Source organism: Juglans microcarpa x Juglans regia, chromosome 1S (assembly GCF_004785595.1).
Source record: "Juglans microcarpa x Juglans regia isolate MS1-56 chromosome 1S, Jm3101_v1.0, whole genome shotgun sequence".
In the NCBI taxonomy this organism is placed as follows: Eukaryota; Viridiplantae; Streptophyta; class Magnoliopsida; order Fagales; family Juglandaceae; genus Juglans; species Juglans microcarpa x Juglans regia.
In genome coordinates, this window is record NC_054595.1 from 28,217,244 (window position 1) to 28,232,584 (window position 15,341).

The window sequence follows — 15,341 nt, forward strand, 5'->3', positions numbered from 1 at the left end:
CGCCACGAGATTCAAAATCATTTTCGGACGCGTGGAGAATGGGGGTGTAAGAGAAACAACAGGCTCCATTTGATACCCTTTAACGAAACGAAATGAAGGTTTCTGCTTCATTTTAACGGAATGTGCAGTGAAGGCGGCCCCCCCTTCCACTAGGATCTCAGTGGGAACCTAAGGTATTGAGGCCGCTGTGATATGATTGTCGTCGTGGCCTTTTCATTATTAGGTCTCAAGCTCTCTTATTTGCCAGCCCACAAGCAATCTCTCATGGAACTGAAAATATAGAGAGATGCTAGGGAGCCCGTTTTGGGCTCCCCATTTTTTTGCTCGATTGGATTTATTTTTATTTTTTTAGTTTTATTTTTGACTTAGTGATTAAGAAAATATTGTTTAATAATATTTTTTTTTAAAATATTTAAAAGTATTAAAAAAATGATGTGAAAAAAAAGAATTTTTAGTTTTTTTTTTACATCATTTTTTTAACACTTGAATATTTTTTTTAAAAAAATTCACAATATTATTAAACAATATTTTCTTAATCACTAAGTCAAAAAAAAAACTAAAATAAAAAATAAAAAACCCAATCGGGCAAACAAATGGGGAGCCCAAAACGGGCTCCCTAGCATTTTTCGAAAAGATAATTCACTTTTGTGATAGCAGCAATGCATATCATTAAAAAGACAACTAGAAAGCATAACTTTCAGTGTGACCCCCATGCTTCATTTATCCCAAAGCAATGCCGACGCTTGAAAGGCCGTTGAGATCAGGTGAAAAAATCGTATCTCCTCTACGATGGTTCTTTGACGATAGAAATTGTTATTTTCAGTAGTGAAATGTACCTGAATGAAAATAAGACAACATGAACCATACCCAAATCTTACAGCCGCTGGGTATAACCACCATTTGGAGGGGGAGGGAAGAAAAGGTCAGCTAAATTCTGTACATGGACTCGAATCATGCAAAGATTACAGAACAAAGCAAAATTACCCATCTTAGCCAAAACCAAACAAAAAGAACCTGAACAGAATACTTAACAGATAACCCGATGACTTGACAGTCTGATTACCTTCTCCAGCAGTCCATCCATATAATAATGGGCTACATCGTCACCATCATCACCATCATCGCATCTGCTTCTTTTCAGGTATCTGCTCTCCCCTACGAGAAAACATGTTTAACTAAGTATGAAAGTATATAAAACACGGTATACAAAAGGTGTAGAAGAGATCTAATAAAAAAAAAAAGTGCACCACGGATACTGGACAAGCCAGTTCAAACACAAAACACTTTCAGGATGCTTCCACCAATCCCCACCCAAGAGACCCTTAATCACTCTTGCTACCATTAGTAGTTGGAAACATGAAATGTATTATCCTTCTTTTCCTTTATCTTTTTATCTTTTTTAATTTTTTTACTTTTTAATGCATACTCTGCCATACATATCTATCATTCACAAAACTGAGTGCGTTGATTTGTTTAGCAATGATATAAAGGAAAATAATTTGTACAGTGGTATGGTAGAGTATGCATAAAGACAATACATGGGGCTTGCATATCCTAGGATTGTATAAAGCATTACTCAAATATTAATTATGAGTATCAACTCCTTCCACATGTACATGCCAACAAGTAGTAATTAAGCAATCGTTGCCTTCTAGTTCCAGAACATGATTAATAGTAAAATCTGATCCAGGTGTAAATATATACCTGAAACTTTCAAACTAGATTAACTTCAAGAGCAGCAAGATCAAATTGCATCTCATGGTCCTGGGCTGTGTCCATTGGGGAAGCTTTAAACAGAGCAGAGGGAGTATAGTTAATCTGGTAATTTACCAGCGTTGGCCCAAAAATGTTGAACCTTCCAGCACTACTGAATGCAACTTCTGCATCGGAAGAATGCTTATACACCACTCTAGCACGGCTAGTATCGCGATCAACTTCTGTTTCAGATTCCTTCAAAGGCCCAAAACGCCTAAACATCTTATTCAGGTTTGTTTCTGATGGAACAGAATTCACCTCAGCGAAGTTCATAACGATTTCAGCCGGTGAGTTCTCATCCACGTAGCCAGCAGGTTTCTCAGCTGCCACAGCATCATTGCCATCCGAATATCGCCTCCTTGAGTATGGCCTACGGCCAACTTGAGGGGTGTCTAGTACAACAGGGACAATTTGATACTCTCTCTTTTTGTTTCTACGTGAAGTTTTCTCTTCCGAACCATTTTGGACAACCCTGTCAGTCCAGTAAGTGTCACTCATATCCTCAAATTCATATGTTTCCGGTGACCCAACAACAGAATGGGACGATTTTTTTCTTTTACCACCGCCAACTTTGTCCATAGCCAAGAGCTCTCTCCTAGAATGTTGGCCCACTATTACTGAATTTCTAAAATCAGAGAAGAAGCTGACAATAGTATCAGACAAACCATATGCTTTCAGTGGATTCTGTGCTGCTATCTGAAGTTGCAATAACAAATCATCTAGTGATGAATACTCTGTCGAAACCCCCACCCTTCCTCTCTGTGTGTCAGATTCCAGGAAGGAAGCATCAGCTTCATTCCCAGCAGGTCCGTCATGGCTGCCATCTATCTTCTGGAGCCTCTCACTATTCCACTTCAGAATAGAAGGAGACCCAGTCAGTTGACTTGCAGCTCTCCGGATACAGTCCCCAATTTTAAATGATGGCTTGGGGAAAGAAGGTGGAATGGTACTAGAAACTTTAGCAAAGGAAATAGTTTTCCTCCCATCTTGTGGCCCAAGGTCATCATGGTAATCAACAGCCTTTCGTTTCTTGCCGGAGGATGTTGTCTTTCCATCTAACCAATCATCACCATCTGGAGAATCCATCGTATCACCCATTAACTCTGACAAGCTTCTTTCTTTCTTTTTGTAAAATACATCATCTTTAAAATTTTGTTTATGTTTACTAGAAAAGCTGTTCTGGTTTTTTGATATCTCCTGTTCAAAGGAAGTTAGCTCATCATCGACATGCTCAAACACTTTAATTGAATGCATTCTGTCCTCAGAAACTAAAGTATCCATATCACTCTCCAACAACTGTCCACAAAATTGGAATTCAGGCAAACTACTGTAACCTCTTAAACGACAGAAAGCCAGCAACTGAGCCTTAGCTATCACAACCTCCAACCGATCACTATCACCAGAAGGGTACCGTGCCAAGGCTTGCACGTATTTGATTAATTTATCAGGTTCAAAGGAACTAGCACTGGCAGATCTGTCCACTCTGTCTCTCGTGATTGATTCTTGCCGAATTCCAGTGTTCTCAACCTTCTGGAATTTAATTCTGTAAAAAGCATCTTTTGGTATGCAGGAGCATGCAAGTCCAAACTCCACTCGTCTTGAGACTTCTTCCAGAGCACAATCAACAGCGTTCTGAAATGCTTCTGAATTGCTCTGCTTCTCAATGTGGGAGAAATGCGTTCGAAAGGCCTTTAACTGAGATGCTTCATTCCATGCAAAAGTTCGATCCCCAAAATATGCCACCAAAAAGCAGTCCTTTCTATGATGTTTTGTTGCCTTCTCAGATGAATCTGCAGGATCAAATATCTGCCCAGGCCACCATGGATGGCTCCTCACTTTCCCCCATACTAAATCCGATACTGTGAACTCCCCTTCATTTTCTGATGGCAGCTGATAACTAGCTTGATGCACTTCAACCATGCTTCCAGCATTCAGAGTTGCCTGTTCAAGGAACTTCTCTTCATCAGCTTTTGACTGTTCAGTATCAGCGACGTCTTCTTCAAGCTCCATTCCCTGTTCTTCTTGCAAACCAACTTGTTCAGATTTCGTCTCTTGTTTTTCAACTTCAACCTGAAGCTCACTTCTTGAATCAATCTGAGCAGAATCACCAGCCATGCTTCTCCTTAGGCACTCTTCAAACTCCTCAGTTCCCAGTACATCCATGTTGGAATTTAAAATTTCCTCAGTGTCCATGGGAGCAATTTCCTCTCTGCCAATGACTTGGGTGTCTGTTTCAACATTTGAGTTTAGAAGATCACTTCCATCAACAGTTGCCACTTCAGCTTCAACAACTACTTGAATTGGCTGGTTAGACAACATGGCATCTTCACACTCAATCTGAGGTAGATCACCACCCACACCCTTTTCTAAGTACTCTTCAGACTCCATTGGCTCGTCTTTCTTGGTGGGCACTGAAATTTCACTAATTGAATCTAGAACAGCTTCACATTCCATCAAAGCAGATTCCATCCTGTTGGTAATATGAGCCTCTGTTTGTGTGATCCCGCACATTCTCTCTTCTTTTAAGTTCTGATCATTTACTGAGCAAGACAACATCCCATCCCTATCAACAGTTTCTGTAACCTCGACATTTGAATCTGACAGAACCTTGTCATACTTGGCGGTAGCTTCCCCAACAGTAACTACAAGATCTGAAGTTGAGTTTGCACATTTATGCTCATGACTTGCAGTGCTCAAACAAACTGTCTCAACGTCTACCAACTGTTCTTCAATAACTTGTTTGTCAACTTCCATCTCTTGCACGACAGTTGAATTTAACTGAGAAGAACCCTTGTCATCAATTACTGTATCAACACCTCCAACAGCAGCTTGATTTGGTAGACATGAGGATACTGGAGTGGGAGATACATCTCTTTGATTTTCAGAGCTCTCACCTACTTGCTCAACGTCTCCCTGTTGCACTTCCATTGAACAAGTAGCATTTTCATCAATAGCATCATTTTTCATTCCTTCCACGTTGGAACACAAAGTATCCCCTTTAGTAGCAACTTTGCTTTTCTCATCCAATGATTTGGGATCTCCGTCACCATTTTTTGTTCCTCCAGAAGAAGTGTCCTCCATCAGTTTCCTTCCTGAACTAGAAACAACCCCATCCAAAGCACTAATGCCAGAAGTAAGAACATTTCCCTGCTCGTTGAATATTACTAAAGCTTTTTCTGGAAAAGCATCGGTCTGTAAACTTGAATTTTCCACACTTGACGTAGCGCACACAACCACAGAACTGATTCCAGGATTCCAAACATCATCATCCACAACACCAGCTTTTTGTGGCATCAAGTTATAGGCTACATTCAATCCACCATTGGCCAATTCCCCACCAGGCTGGTCACCCTCAACAATCAATCCTCTCTCTAAATGTTCCACATTTTCAAATATGGCATCTTGTTTAACAACAAGGCTTTCCACACCTACGGAACCCACAACCACAGAAGAATCACCTACCCCATTTTCATTTCTAGTAATACTTGCTTTCTCATCCAAAGCACCAACTTCCTTTGATTCCCTATCCTCAATTGCATCAACCACACAATCCATCACTTGCCCACCTCTATCTGCACCCACCTCAACCATTTCTTTCTCCAAAACAGCTTCCCTGTCAACCATGACAACTTTGTCCACATGGAAAATTTGTGCTCCTCCATGTGTGGAATCCAAAACCACCAACGAACCACCATCCTCAGTTCCAACCTCTGTATTCTGAGCTTCACAATCTAAATCTGTGGCATCCTGTGCTGTCATGTCACCAGTTCCACTACCACTAGCAACTATTTCTCTCCCTGTCTCCCCCTTGACCGCTCCTCCCTCTATATTATCCTCCTCTCTCACCATAACCTCACACTCCTCCACCACGACGGCTTGAGTTTGTTCGCCCCGTGACTCCACAATCCCCAAAGAACCCTCAACTCCAGTCTCGGTTCCATGTTTTGATGCATCAACACTTGAACCCCCAATTCCCCGTAAACCTGCTTCACTAATTGCAGTGCCTCCACCCAAAGATTTAACATCTTCCTCCAGAGAATTACCATCTCCCACCGTACCTATCTCATTCTCGACTGCCACACTTCGCCTTGCCTCCCCGTGGGTACAAACACCATCAAAATACACATTAGAACCCAAAACTTCCACCATGATTTCATCCCATTACAAGCCCCGCCATCCTTTACTCTCTCGACGCCCTCCGAGTGTGGCCCCTCAACTTGGGTTTCACCAGCTACATGCTCGCTAACAACCAGCATAGTAGACTCGGAAACACTCCCCACACAAACATCCTTGCCTTTTTTCTCATCCATAGAAACAGTATCTACGTATATTGCAAGACATCAAAAACAGCTTATATAACGAGAAAAAAAAAACAAATAAATAAATAAATAAGCGCACAAACTGATAAACCCTAAAAACAGAACCAAGCAAACCTAATTGTACGATCGAGAAAGATGATAGACCGCATGCAGCACAACATAAAGGAAATAGAAAAAAAATGGAAAAAGATAGTGAATGGGTTAAGATCATTTGGTTACCTTGTTAGATCTTCCGGAAACGAAAGCCGGGAGGGCTTTGGCCCTTGGGTTTAAACTTTAGAGCGAGGAAGAGCTACAGAGAAAAGAAGTGGGCAAAGGGTACATGTCTATTGTCCTTTCCGATGAGAGAGAGAGAGAGAGAGAGGTCACTAGTAATAAGGCCGAAGAAAATACGTACTTTGTCCTTTTCACTTTTTACAGTGATTGGTCACTGGTCAGCACTTAGAGCTGGTTGAATTTTCATGGCAACTTTGGATGGACTTTGCTGTTTTACAAAAGAACGGTGACAGTCAAATAGATTTGTGCCACGTTTGGGCGGGCTAGATTAAAACCTCGTTTACATTCAAAAACTTATTTCAATTTATCTCAATTCAACTCATCTTATTTTATTATTATAATATTTTCAAATTTTTACACAAAATATAATAAAAAATTTAACTTTTTCAAATTTCAAAACAGTTTTCTCAAATCTCCGCACAAAATATAATAAATAATTCAATTTTTATTCTACTATTCACAAACTATTTCAATTCATCTCAAGTTATTTTTGAATTCAAACCACTCCTGGCTGCGTTTAGATGTTGAACTGAGTTGAGTTGAAATAATAAAATATTGTTAAAATATTATTTTTTAATATTATTATTATTATTATAAAATTTGAAAAAATTAAATTGTTTATTATATTTTATGTTAAAATTTAAAAAAATTGTAACGATTAATTGAGTACTTGAAAATGATGTCATAGAATTACTGCTATTTCAGGGCACTAACCTTTAATGATTTTTAGAAAGTCGTTTTTTTACTCAAAATTCTTCTTTTTAATCGAATCCTCTTTTACATCAACATAATTTTCATCAAAATATATTACCTCTATTTTTATAATATATTTAAAAAAATAAAAATCTAAACATTCTCAATAAAATTTATTTCCAGATATAATTTCAATTGATCCTACCACTTTTTTAAACCCAGTAAAACTATATCTGAAAAAAGTTGTCAGTCAAAACATATTCGGCTACACTTGTTCCCAAACAATGTTCAATCTAATTTTAAGTTAAATCTAATATCAAAATATTTAATTTTTTAAATTATTAAACTCATCCCAACTTAAAACATTCTTACATGTGGGACTCACAACTTTTTTTAACTTAAAACATCTTTATACGTGGAATCCATAAAAATTTTCAATTTTCTATAAAAAATATTAAATTCATTTTAACATCTAAACACACTTTTAACTCAATTTAGATGGCTCCACATAACTCATTTCACTACTCAACTCACTATTATTCATAAAAAATTCCATTTAATTAAACTCAACTCAACATCTAAATGTAACCTTAATAGATTTCAGTACTATTTAAAAATAAATAAATAATGTTAGGATCAAGTACAAATTATGTATATATATGTTTTTTTATAGAAAGGAAAATTTTACTAAAATTTTTTTATATTTTTTGACGGTAGAGTCTACTTTTTTACTTACAAACAAAAACTACACGATGCTCGTACAAAAACAACTTATAAAAATGTCATCTCAGTTGTTTTTTTGGTAAAAAAAAAAATAATAAATACTATACATTCAAGCATAGCCCCAAACTATGTTTAATGCTGAACAACATGGTGCTCATCGGAAGGGAATGAATCTAGTTGATCAAAATAAAGAGATTCATCATGTACTGTTTATTTTATGTAGGGGTCGGCTTATTTTTTATTGCTTATTATAAGTTCAGAAGATGAAGCTCTGTTTTTTATTTTTTATTTTTTTTGCAGCATTGCTCGCCGGCATGACTGAGCTGATGCCCACTATTTTGATGAGCAGCGTTATATGGCACAGAAACCAGTTGGGAAGAAAAATCAGGTGTGTACGTTTTTATTGCTGTGTTGTTGTCTGCATTCCTCTGATATATGGTGGGAAGAAAATCAGCGATCAATCACTGTACCTGAACATTAATGTTCATGCATGTGAGGGGTCCGTATAAGTCCGTACACAGCGCCTGTGTGTAGAAGTACTCAAACCATCTCGGCTTGGCTTTAAGAGCATTTATCCCATCATCAAATTGGGAAATGATTTCAGCCTATGATCCTCTAATATTTGTTGTGTAATTGCTATTTTTGTGTGCCATGATTCATGAAGGTTGTTTGACCAATTCCCTCATCTCATGGGTTTTAATGGATGGGTGAGATTATTAATTCAAATTATATATGTGATCATATGGGATTGGAAAATGACTTAATAAGTCACGTTCTAGTATATGATAATTTTCGTACGCAAAATCAATCATGTCATTTTTAATAACTTTGTTATAAGATAACTTAAAGAGTTATGTTTCATATAAATTAGTGTGTTAACACATCACTTATAATAGAACCTATTATAACTGTAAAAAAAAAAAAAATCAAAACTCTAATCGTTTTTAGCATAAATGATGTGAAAAGCTTCACATCAACGCAGGTATGTTGTGAATATAAAAAATAAAACTTATAAACAGATTTTCTCTAATTTTAAAAAATGATGTTAGACTAAAAATGATTTTAATACAAACTAAAGGTACTAATTCTAATACTACCACGCACACTTTTCAACCTCATTTATTAATCATTCTTCTAGGCAATATATATATATATATATATATATATATTATATATATATATATATTGGCTCAAGCGTGCGTGCATGTAAGAGAGAGAGATGCAAATTATTTGAAGATGAAGGCTTTATATATATATATATATATATGAAAAATGCTTGTTGCAAGCGCCTGGTGCAAACGACGTGTAAACGTGGTTGATGTGGAAACACTTAATGAGAGAGAGACCGAGCTAATACGAGAGATGAGAGAAAGCTGAGAAGAGGGAGAGACCTAGTTGCTGGAACTGATGAGAGAGAGCTGACGAGAAAGAAAGGCCGAGCTGATAAGAGAGAGAGTTGATGAGAGATGAATAATTATTCATTTTAAATCTGACGTGGCATGGATGACTGCACGCCAGTTGTATCTACCGACTGTATATAAAATAACTATATATATATATATATATATATATATATATATATATATATATAGAAAAGTTCAATAAAGCCATGAAAAACCCATGCACAAGATTATATGGGCATATTACAGATAACGCATGGACTTTAACTGGTTATATTTTTTAAATGGTTTACAGGCCAAGCTGAGTTGTTAGATAGAATTTGAGAATGAAAGAATCTTATCAAGCACCTAATTATAAGAATAAGAACAACAATTTTAAAAATTAAAACGAAAACTTGAAAAGATCAAGAACAGCCACAACAGATCAGATCGTATACTGTTGTTCTGAGCAGCCACCACCTTAATTCGATCCCTTTGTTATTGCCAACTACGTACACATAATTGCCTCTTAGACAACCTTTTTAAAGCTCTCACCTGCGCCAACTTTACCTATTCCACAGCCAAGCAAACTGTCTTTGTAATATCAGTAATTTACATTTATATAACATTATTGCCTGAAAGTAGATCAGCTTCGATCTATTCATTTATCATAAAAAATTAACCAAAACACAACAACATGTTCACGTGAAACTATGATATCTTGTTCTTTTCGAAACACATTTATAGAGTATTAGCACGTGAGGCAATTACAGCATAAATCAAGTACGTGTCTGTCTACCTGTGACGTTAGGACCAATTGCTGCTGGTTTGGACATGATGGCAGGGACAGCACCGTTCATGGGGCCCGCCGCTGATGCAGTACTGAAGATATGGGCATTAGGTAGGCCCATTGTTTGTGATTGATGGTAATTGTAAGAGGGGTACATAGGCATCCATGCGTTGCCACCCACAATAGGTTGAGCAGGATACACATGGCCCGGAAAACGCCCATTCATGATATAGTTCCCGCCGGCGTAGCTTAACTTCTGCGTCAATGTAATAAACAGAATAAAAGAAGAAACGACCTTTTAATAATTAAACTTGTTATCCCTAAACGCTGGATCTTAAACTTATGTCTTGCTTGATTAAACTAAAAGAAAGGAAAAAAGAAACCAAAGAATAATGATTCGGAGACTGTCACAGAATTTGTGGGTGGCGGCCGTTTAAATACTCTCGTATATATTGAATTTAAGAAGTTGTAAATGAGATCATCCACTCACATGATTGTAACTGATATCTGTAGCAATATAGCTGGGAGAGTACCTGAAAATAAGACAATTAATTAGGAAAATTAATTACAGCCATATATATAGCATATATAAGAGCCGCTGCTCCATATTTCCCCTAAAATATACGTAACGTTCGTACCCATAGAAAGGAACGGCCGGTCGATGATGATGAAAGGGCGACGGCGGTGTCCCCGCCGGGTAGTACCACTGCACCTGATAATTTGCCGGTAGAGGCGTTGCTCCACCGTTGGATCCTGCATTAATATATATTTATATGTACATCACATGCCGTTAAGTCCCCATTCTGATCCTCCCATTAAGAGTTAGTCTACACTGCTCATTCAAATGATACGTACCGTTATATTTAAAAAGAAATTAAAATTAAAATAATATTTTTTTAAAATAATATTTTTTTTTTTTTACCCTCATTCATATACTCTCAAAACTATAAATATTAGAATTTCTCTAACATGAAATTCCATTAAATTTGACTATCTTTTTCAATATATTTCGTTAATAGACGATATATATTAATAATGAGTATACCTTGATGAGAAGGGCTGGTGGAAGCCGACCTTGGGCGCCGAGCTCCGAGCGAAGCCAGGTTGCAGTTAGCTCGGCGTCCGTTGATGATGGGCGTGGCGTCCTCGCAAGCCTTCTTAGCTGCTTCAGCCTCCTTGAACGTCACCTACGATATACAATCAATGACCACCACACTGATCACATTTTGGCACAAGAAAAACAAAGAAGAAGAAGTTTACGTTCTTCGATCTTTGAGTACAAGATCCGTCGATATGGTGATCTGAAAGTAAACTTACGAATCCGTAGCCCTTGGATCTGCCCGTGGCCTTATCGGAGATGATCACAGCCTCCAATATCTCACCGTACTTATCAAAGTGCTCTCTCATGGCCTCCTTCGGAGTCTCCCATGCTAGCCCTCCGACAAACACCTTTGTTAGTGTCGTATCCGCAAATTGCCCAATGCTGTACTTGCTCGTCGTCATCGTTATCTAGTTGTTCCCCAGAACACCCAGTAAGGGTTAAAAAATCCGATAAGAAATCTATACAACTCTACTGATCAACCTTAAACTGATCAAGTATGTGCCTAGCTTGACAATGTTAATTAGGTCTCTAAATATTTGTGTGTGTGTGTGTGTGTGTGTGAGAGAGAGAGAGAGAGAGAGAGAGAGGGAGGGGGGGGAGGCCAGGGTTTTGTGGGAAGTGGGAAGGTTTATAAGGGGAAGAGACCGGAGGACAGATAGAATGCATAACTGCATAAGTTAAGGTACAGTAATTTATTTTTTCATAAAAAGGAAAGAAAGGGACAGGGCGGCAGACAGATCACAGATGGACTTTGGCTTTTAGCCATAAGCATTACCAACGTGATCATGATTCACACGCACCTCTGGCCTCCTCGTCTCGTCTGTTTGAGCATTTTGTCTCTGGATTCAAGAGTATGTACATTAATCTGTTTCTTTCTTCTTCTTTTTTTTTAAAAAAAAAGTTAAAATCAATCAAATGTACGAACCTTTAGTTTAGAATCAATTACGTACGCAGCAATGTTACTATTTAAATAAAATCATCAAAAGATAACTTTTTTATTATTTTTCAAACAAAAGATGTTCTTTTTTCAATCTTACATTTCTACTGTTAATGTTGTGCTTACTACTGGATGGAAAACTGAGACATTGGGTTCAATCTTCTGATGATCCATCGAGTTAATCCTTTCCGACTTCCAAGCCTTTTTTTTTTGTCATATAACTATTAGCCAGTTATGATATATAATTAGTTATGGATTCTGCATGTTATGGACTTCAACATTTATATATATATATATATATATATATATATAAAATATATATGAATGTACAAGTATCGTATAATCATTATGAAAAAAATAAATAAATATAAAATTTATATAAAAAATTAATTTTTTAATAATAAATTTTATTATTTTTTAAAATGACTGCTTGTACATTTTATGACACATGTGTATATATATATTTAAAGAATATCAAGAGTTTAGTTAATTTTGTATTCAATTTATCTTTAAAAGCTGGCCAACGTACGTGGCTTTTGACAAGAGCGTGGTTTTTTACGTGCTTCAAAATCAAATTATAAGATGCGTAAGGGAGTGAGAAACGGGGTGCTCAGGGTGACAGCTCAAGGCCGTACGTACAACTGGCCGGGGGTCCCTAGAAATTAACGAATTTAACGTGCGTACTCCACGTGCTGTATTGTTAAGACTTTAAGCTTTGAATGTTGGGTTCGTATATGGTACTCCGGCGGCCGCCTCCAGTGCATGCTGATAATAGCTAGCCATCCTGATTCATAATCTGTTGGCTTCGAATCGGAGTAAATCCGTTCATATTATTGACGAGGCAGTAGGAGTTTGGAAATATTTTAAGGTTTGATGATACGGCAGTGTTAATATGTATGGATATTATGTGACTATTATTGTTGATATATAGTACCAAATCAATAATTTGCATGATTTTTTATTGATTTGATTATTATCTTGATTTAATTTTATAATTATTAAATTAAATTAATCATATTTTTATATTTATCAAATCAAGATATTTGATTTTCATTATAATGAAGATGTTTACTTTTTTTTTTTTTTTTTTTAAAGAAGATGATAGTATCCTATGTTTATTGATAGTCCTCACTTGTGGCGAAAAAAAATTGTGATTGTAAGCAGACACCTGAGGGTTACTGATAATCATAGAGAACCAAAATCCAAGCATCCAAAAGATCTAAAATAACGCAATAACAGACAACTATCTAAAGATTATAAGTCAATCAACAACAAAGCACACCTTATAAAATTAAAAGAAAAAGACATTCCTACAGATAAAAGTCAGCTAATACTGATAAGAATAAAAAAGAAAAAGAAAAAAAGAGGCAAACAAGTGTAACACAACAAAAACCTCACTACGAAATTTGTAAATAGTAAATTAGAATAGCAAATTAGATGTATCACTTTAAGTATTTTTTAAATGCTTCTTTCTTCTCCATTTCAATTCTTATTATATTTTATATTTTTTTTATCAAATATTAATGTGCTCGAAGTATTACGAATAACAAAAGTTGAAATACATACATACATACATATATATATATATATATATATATATATATTTATATATATATATATAGACGCGCGCAACTCATTCGGGTAGGCCTATCATATGATAGTGGTTTTTGGACTATAGAAGTACTGGAAATAAATTTAGAAATGAAATCCTACAATATCTATTTTCGTCTATGACTATGATTAACAAGTCGATCGACATGATATCATGTTACTCATGCTCTATATACGTACCGTGTTAGGGAATTTCCTTAAATTTATAATAATAATAATAATATCAACAACAATATTATTATTAATTTCATTTTAGAGATCACTTGGACATTTTGTGATCAGTAGATTAAGGTTGGGACAAGATAATTATTAGGGTGAAACTTGGAAGTGCATGGCGATTGATATATTCAGGTAGAGATGATTCCACCTGAGAAAAAAAAAAGAAATTTTATTTATAGTTTCTAAATAGAGATTGTATGTACAGACACATTATTAAATGAGAGAAAATATCATTTAAAGAGGAATAGTTTTATAATTTTAAAAAATTTTAAAATTAAAATAACTTAAACTTGCATCACAATCCTTAAATGAGATTGTATAAAAAAAAAAAAAAAAGTATAGATGATTCCACACGTACATGATCGTATGATTGGACGCACGTCATTCATAAATAGGCTATCATTGCCTTTGTTCAGTTGCTTGTTTTTTCTTCGAGATAAAGTAAAATCCAGGCGTAGATTAAGGAGCTGATCGGGATATAATTATATATTGATCTTTTCGTTTAGACAGCATGCAAGGAGACTTGAAAATAATGCTTTTCCACATTTCGTCCGGCGAAAATATAGCTAAACTCACGTGGAATAACGTTGCGTTTTAACGTTGAATTGAATTGAAATGATAAAATATTTTTAAAATATTATTTATTAATATTATTATTATTTTAAAATTTAAAAAAATTAAATTATTTATTATATTAAGATTTTAAAAAATTTATAATGATAAATTGAGATAAATTAAAATAGATTTATATATCAAATGAAACCGAGTGACCGAAAGTCAATTATCTTTCTCATGTGTCAGTGTGGAAACCAGAAATGTATAAACCATTATCGTCGACACAACACAAACTGATACATATATTCCACCCCAAAATAAAAGAGAATGATACAAGAACCAGGTTTTGTAGATAATTGAGCAAGAAGAATATATATATTTATATATATAAAAGAAGCTTTAATATATATATATATATATACACATATAATATATACAAACATACAGACACACGAAGGCGTCAATCAAAATTAACAGCCAGGCTTTGTATTTCGGTCTCATTGGACATTGCAATGAAATGCAGATCAACTCGTGGTTGAACGAACATCAGGATAGCCCACGGGAGGATTGCCAGATGGTACTGAATGAATCTCTTTTCTCTCGCAGTGGCAGCTTCCAACCCACCCAATCCCTCCTCTTTTTTCTGGGTTTATTACGTGGCCAGCTGTATACCAACCGTCGAATCGCGATTTTGACCCAAGATTTTGAACAGTGTGGGAGTTTTGGATGTATTTAACCTGCATTTAGTTACAAGACTAAGTTGAATTCAGTATAATTTTAAATTGAATCTAACATCTAAATATTCAACTTTCAAATTACTAAACTCATAATAACTCAAAACCTTCTTATACATACAATGCATAACCTTTTTCAACTTAACACATTTTTATACGTGAGATCTATAAATTTTTTTAACTTCATATAAAAAATATTAAATTTATTTTAACATCTAAATATATTTTAAACTCAGTTTAGATGAATT

General features: G+C 35.6%; 2 protein-coding genes across 5 annotated transcripts; both read right to left on the reverse strand.

Annotated features, from left to right (window-relative positions):
* Nucleotides 1-796: 796 nt before the first annotated feature.
* Nucleotides 797-6,439, reverse strand: LOC121246310. Of its 4 annotated transcripts, none has more exons than XR_005937102.1 (4): nt 6,294-6,439; nt 1,705-6,076; nt 1,064-1,145; nt 797-836 (listed from the first exon to the last, which is right to left on the reverse strand). XR_005937102.1 is itself a non-coding variant. In XM_041144425.1 (3 exons), the coding sequence occupies exon 2, from the start codon at nt 5,902-5,904 to the stop codon at nt 1,714-1,716; it is 4,191 nt and encodes a 1,396-aa protein (XP_041000359.1). In that variant the 5' UTR covers nt 5,905-6,076; nt 6,294-6,439; the 3' UTR covers nt 797-1,145; nt 1,705-1,713. The 4 variants fall into 4 exon arrangements, 2 of the variants coding, with proteins under 2 accessions (XP_041000359.1, XP_041000358.1); XR_005937101.1 differs by having other exon boundaries at nt 1,064-1,155; XM_041144425.1 differs by having other exon boundaries at nt 797-1,145.
* Nucleotides 6,440-9,376: 2,937 nt separating this feature from the next.
* Nucleotides 9,377-11,574, reverse strand: LOC121246313 (probable RNA-binding protein ARP1). The gene is made up of 7 exons (XM_041144429.1): nt 11,253-11,574; nt 10,981-11,122; nt 10,574-10,688; nt 10,426-10,468; nt 9,945-10,191; nt 9,695-9,735; nt 9,377-9,650 (listed from the first exon to the last, which is right to left on the reverse strand). Exons 1-6 carry the CDS (start codon nt 11,436-11,438, stop codon nt 9,716-9,718), a joined length of 753 nt encoding a protein of 250 aa, XP_041000363.1. The 5' UTR covers nt 11,439-11,574; the 3' UTR covers nt 9,377-9,650; nt 9,695-9,715.
* Between the last annotated feature and the right edge of the window lie 3,767 nt (nt 11,575-15,341).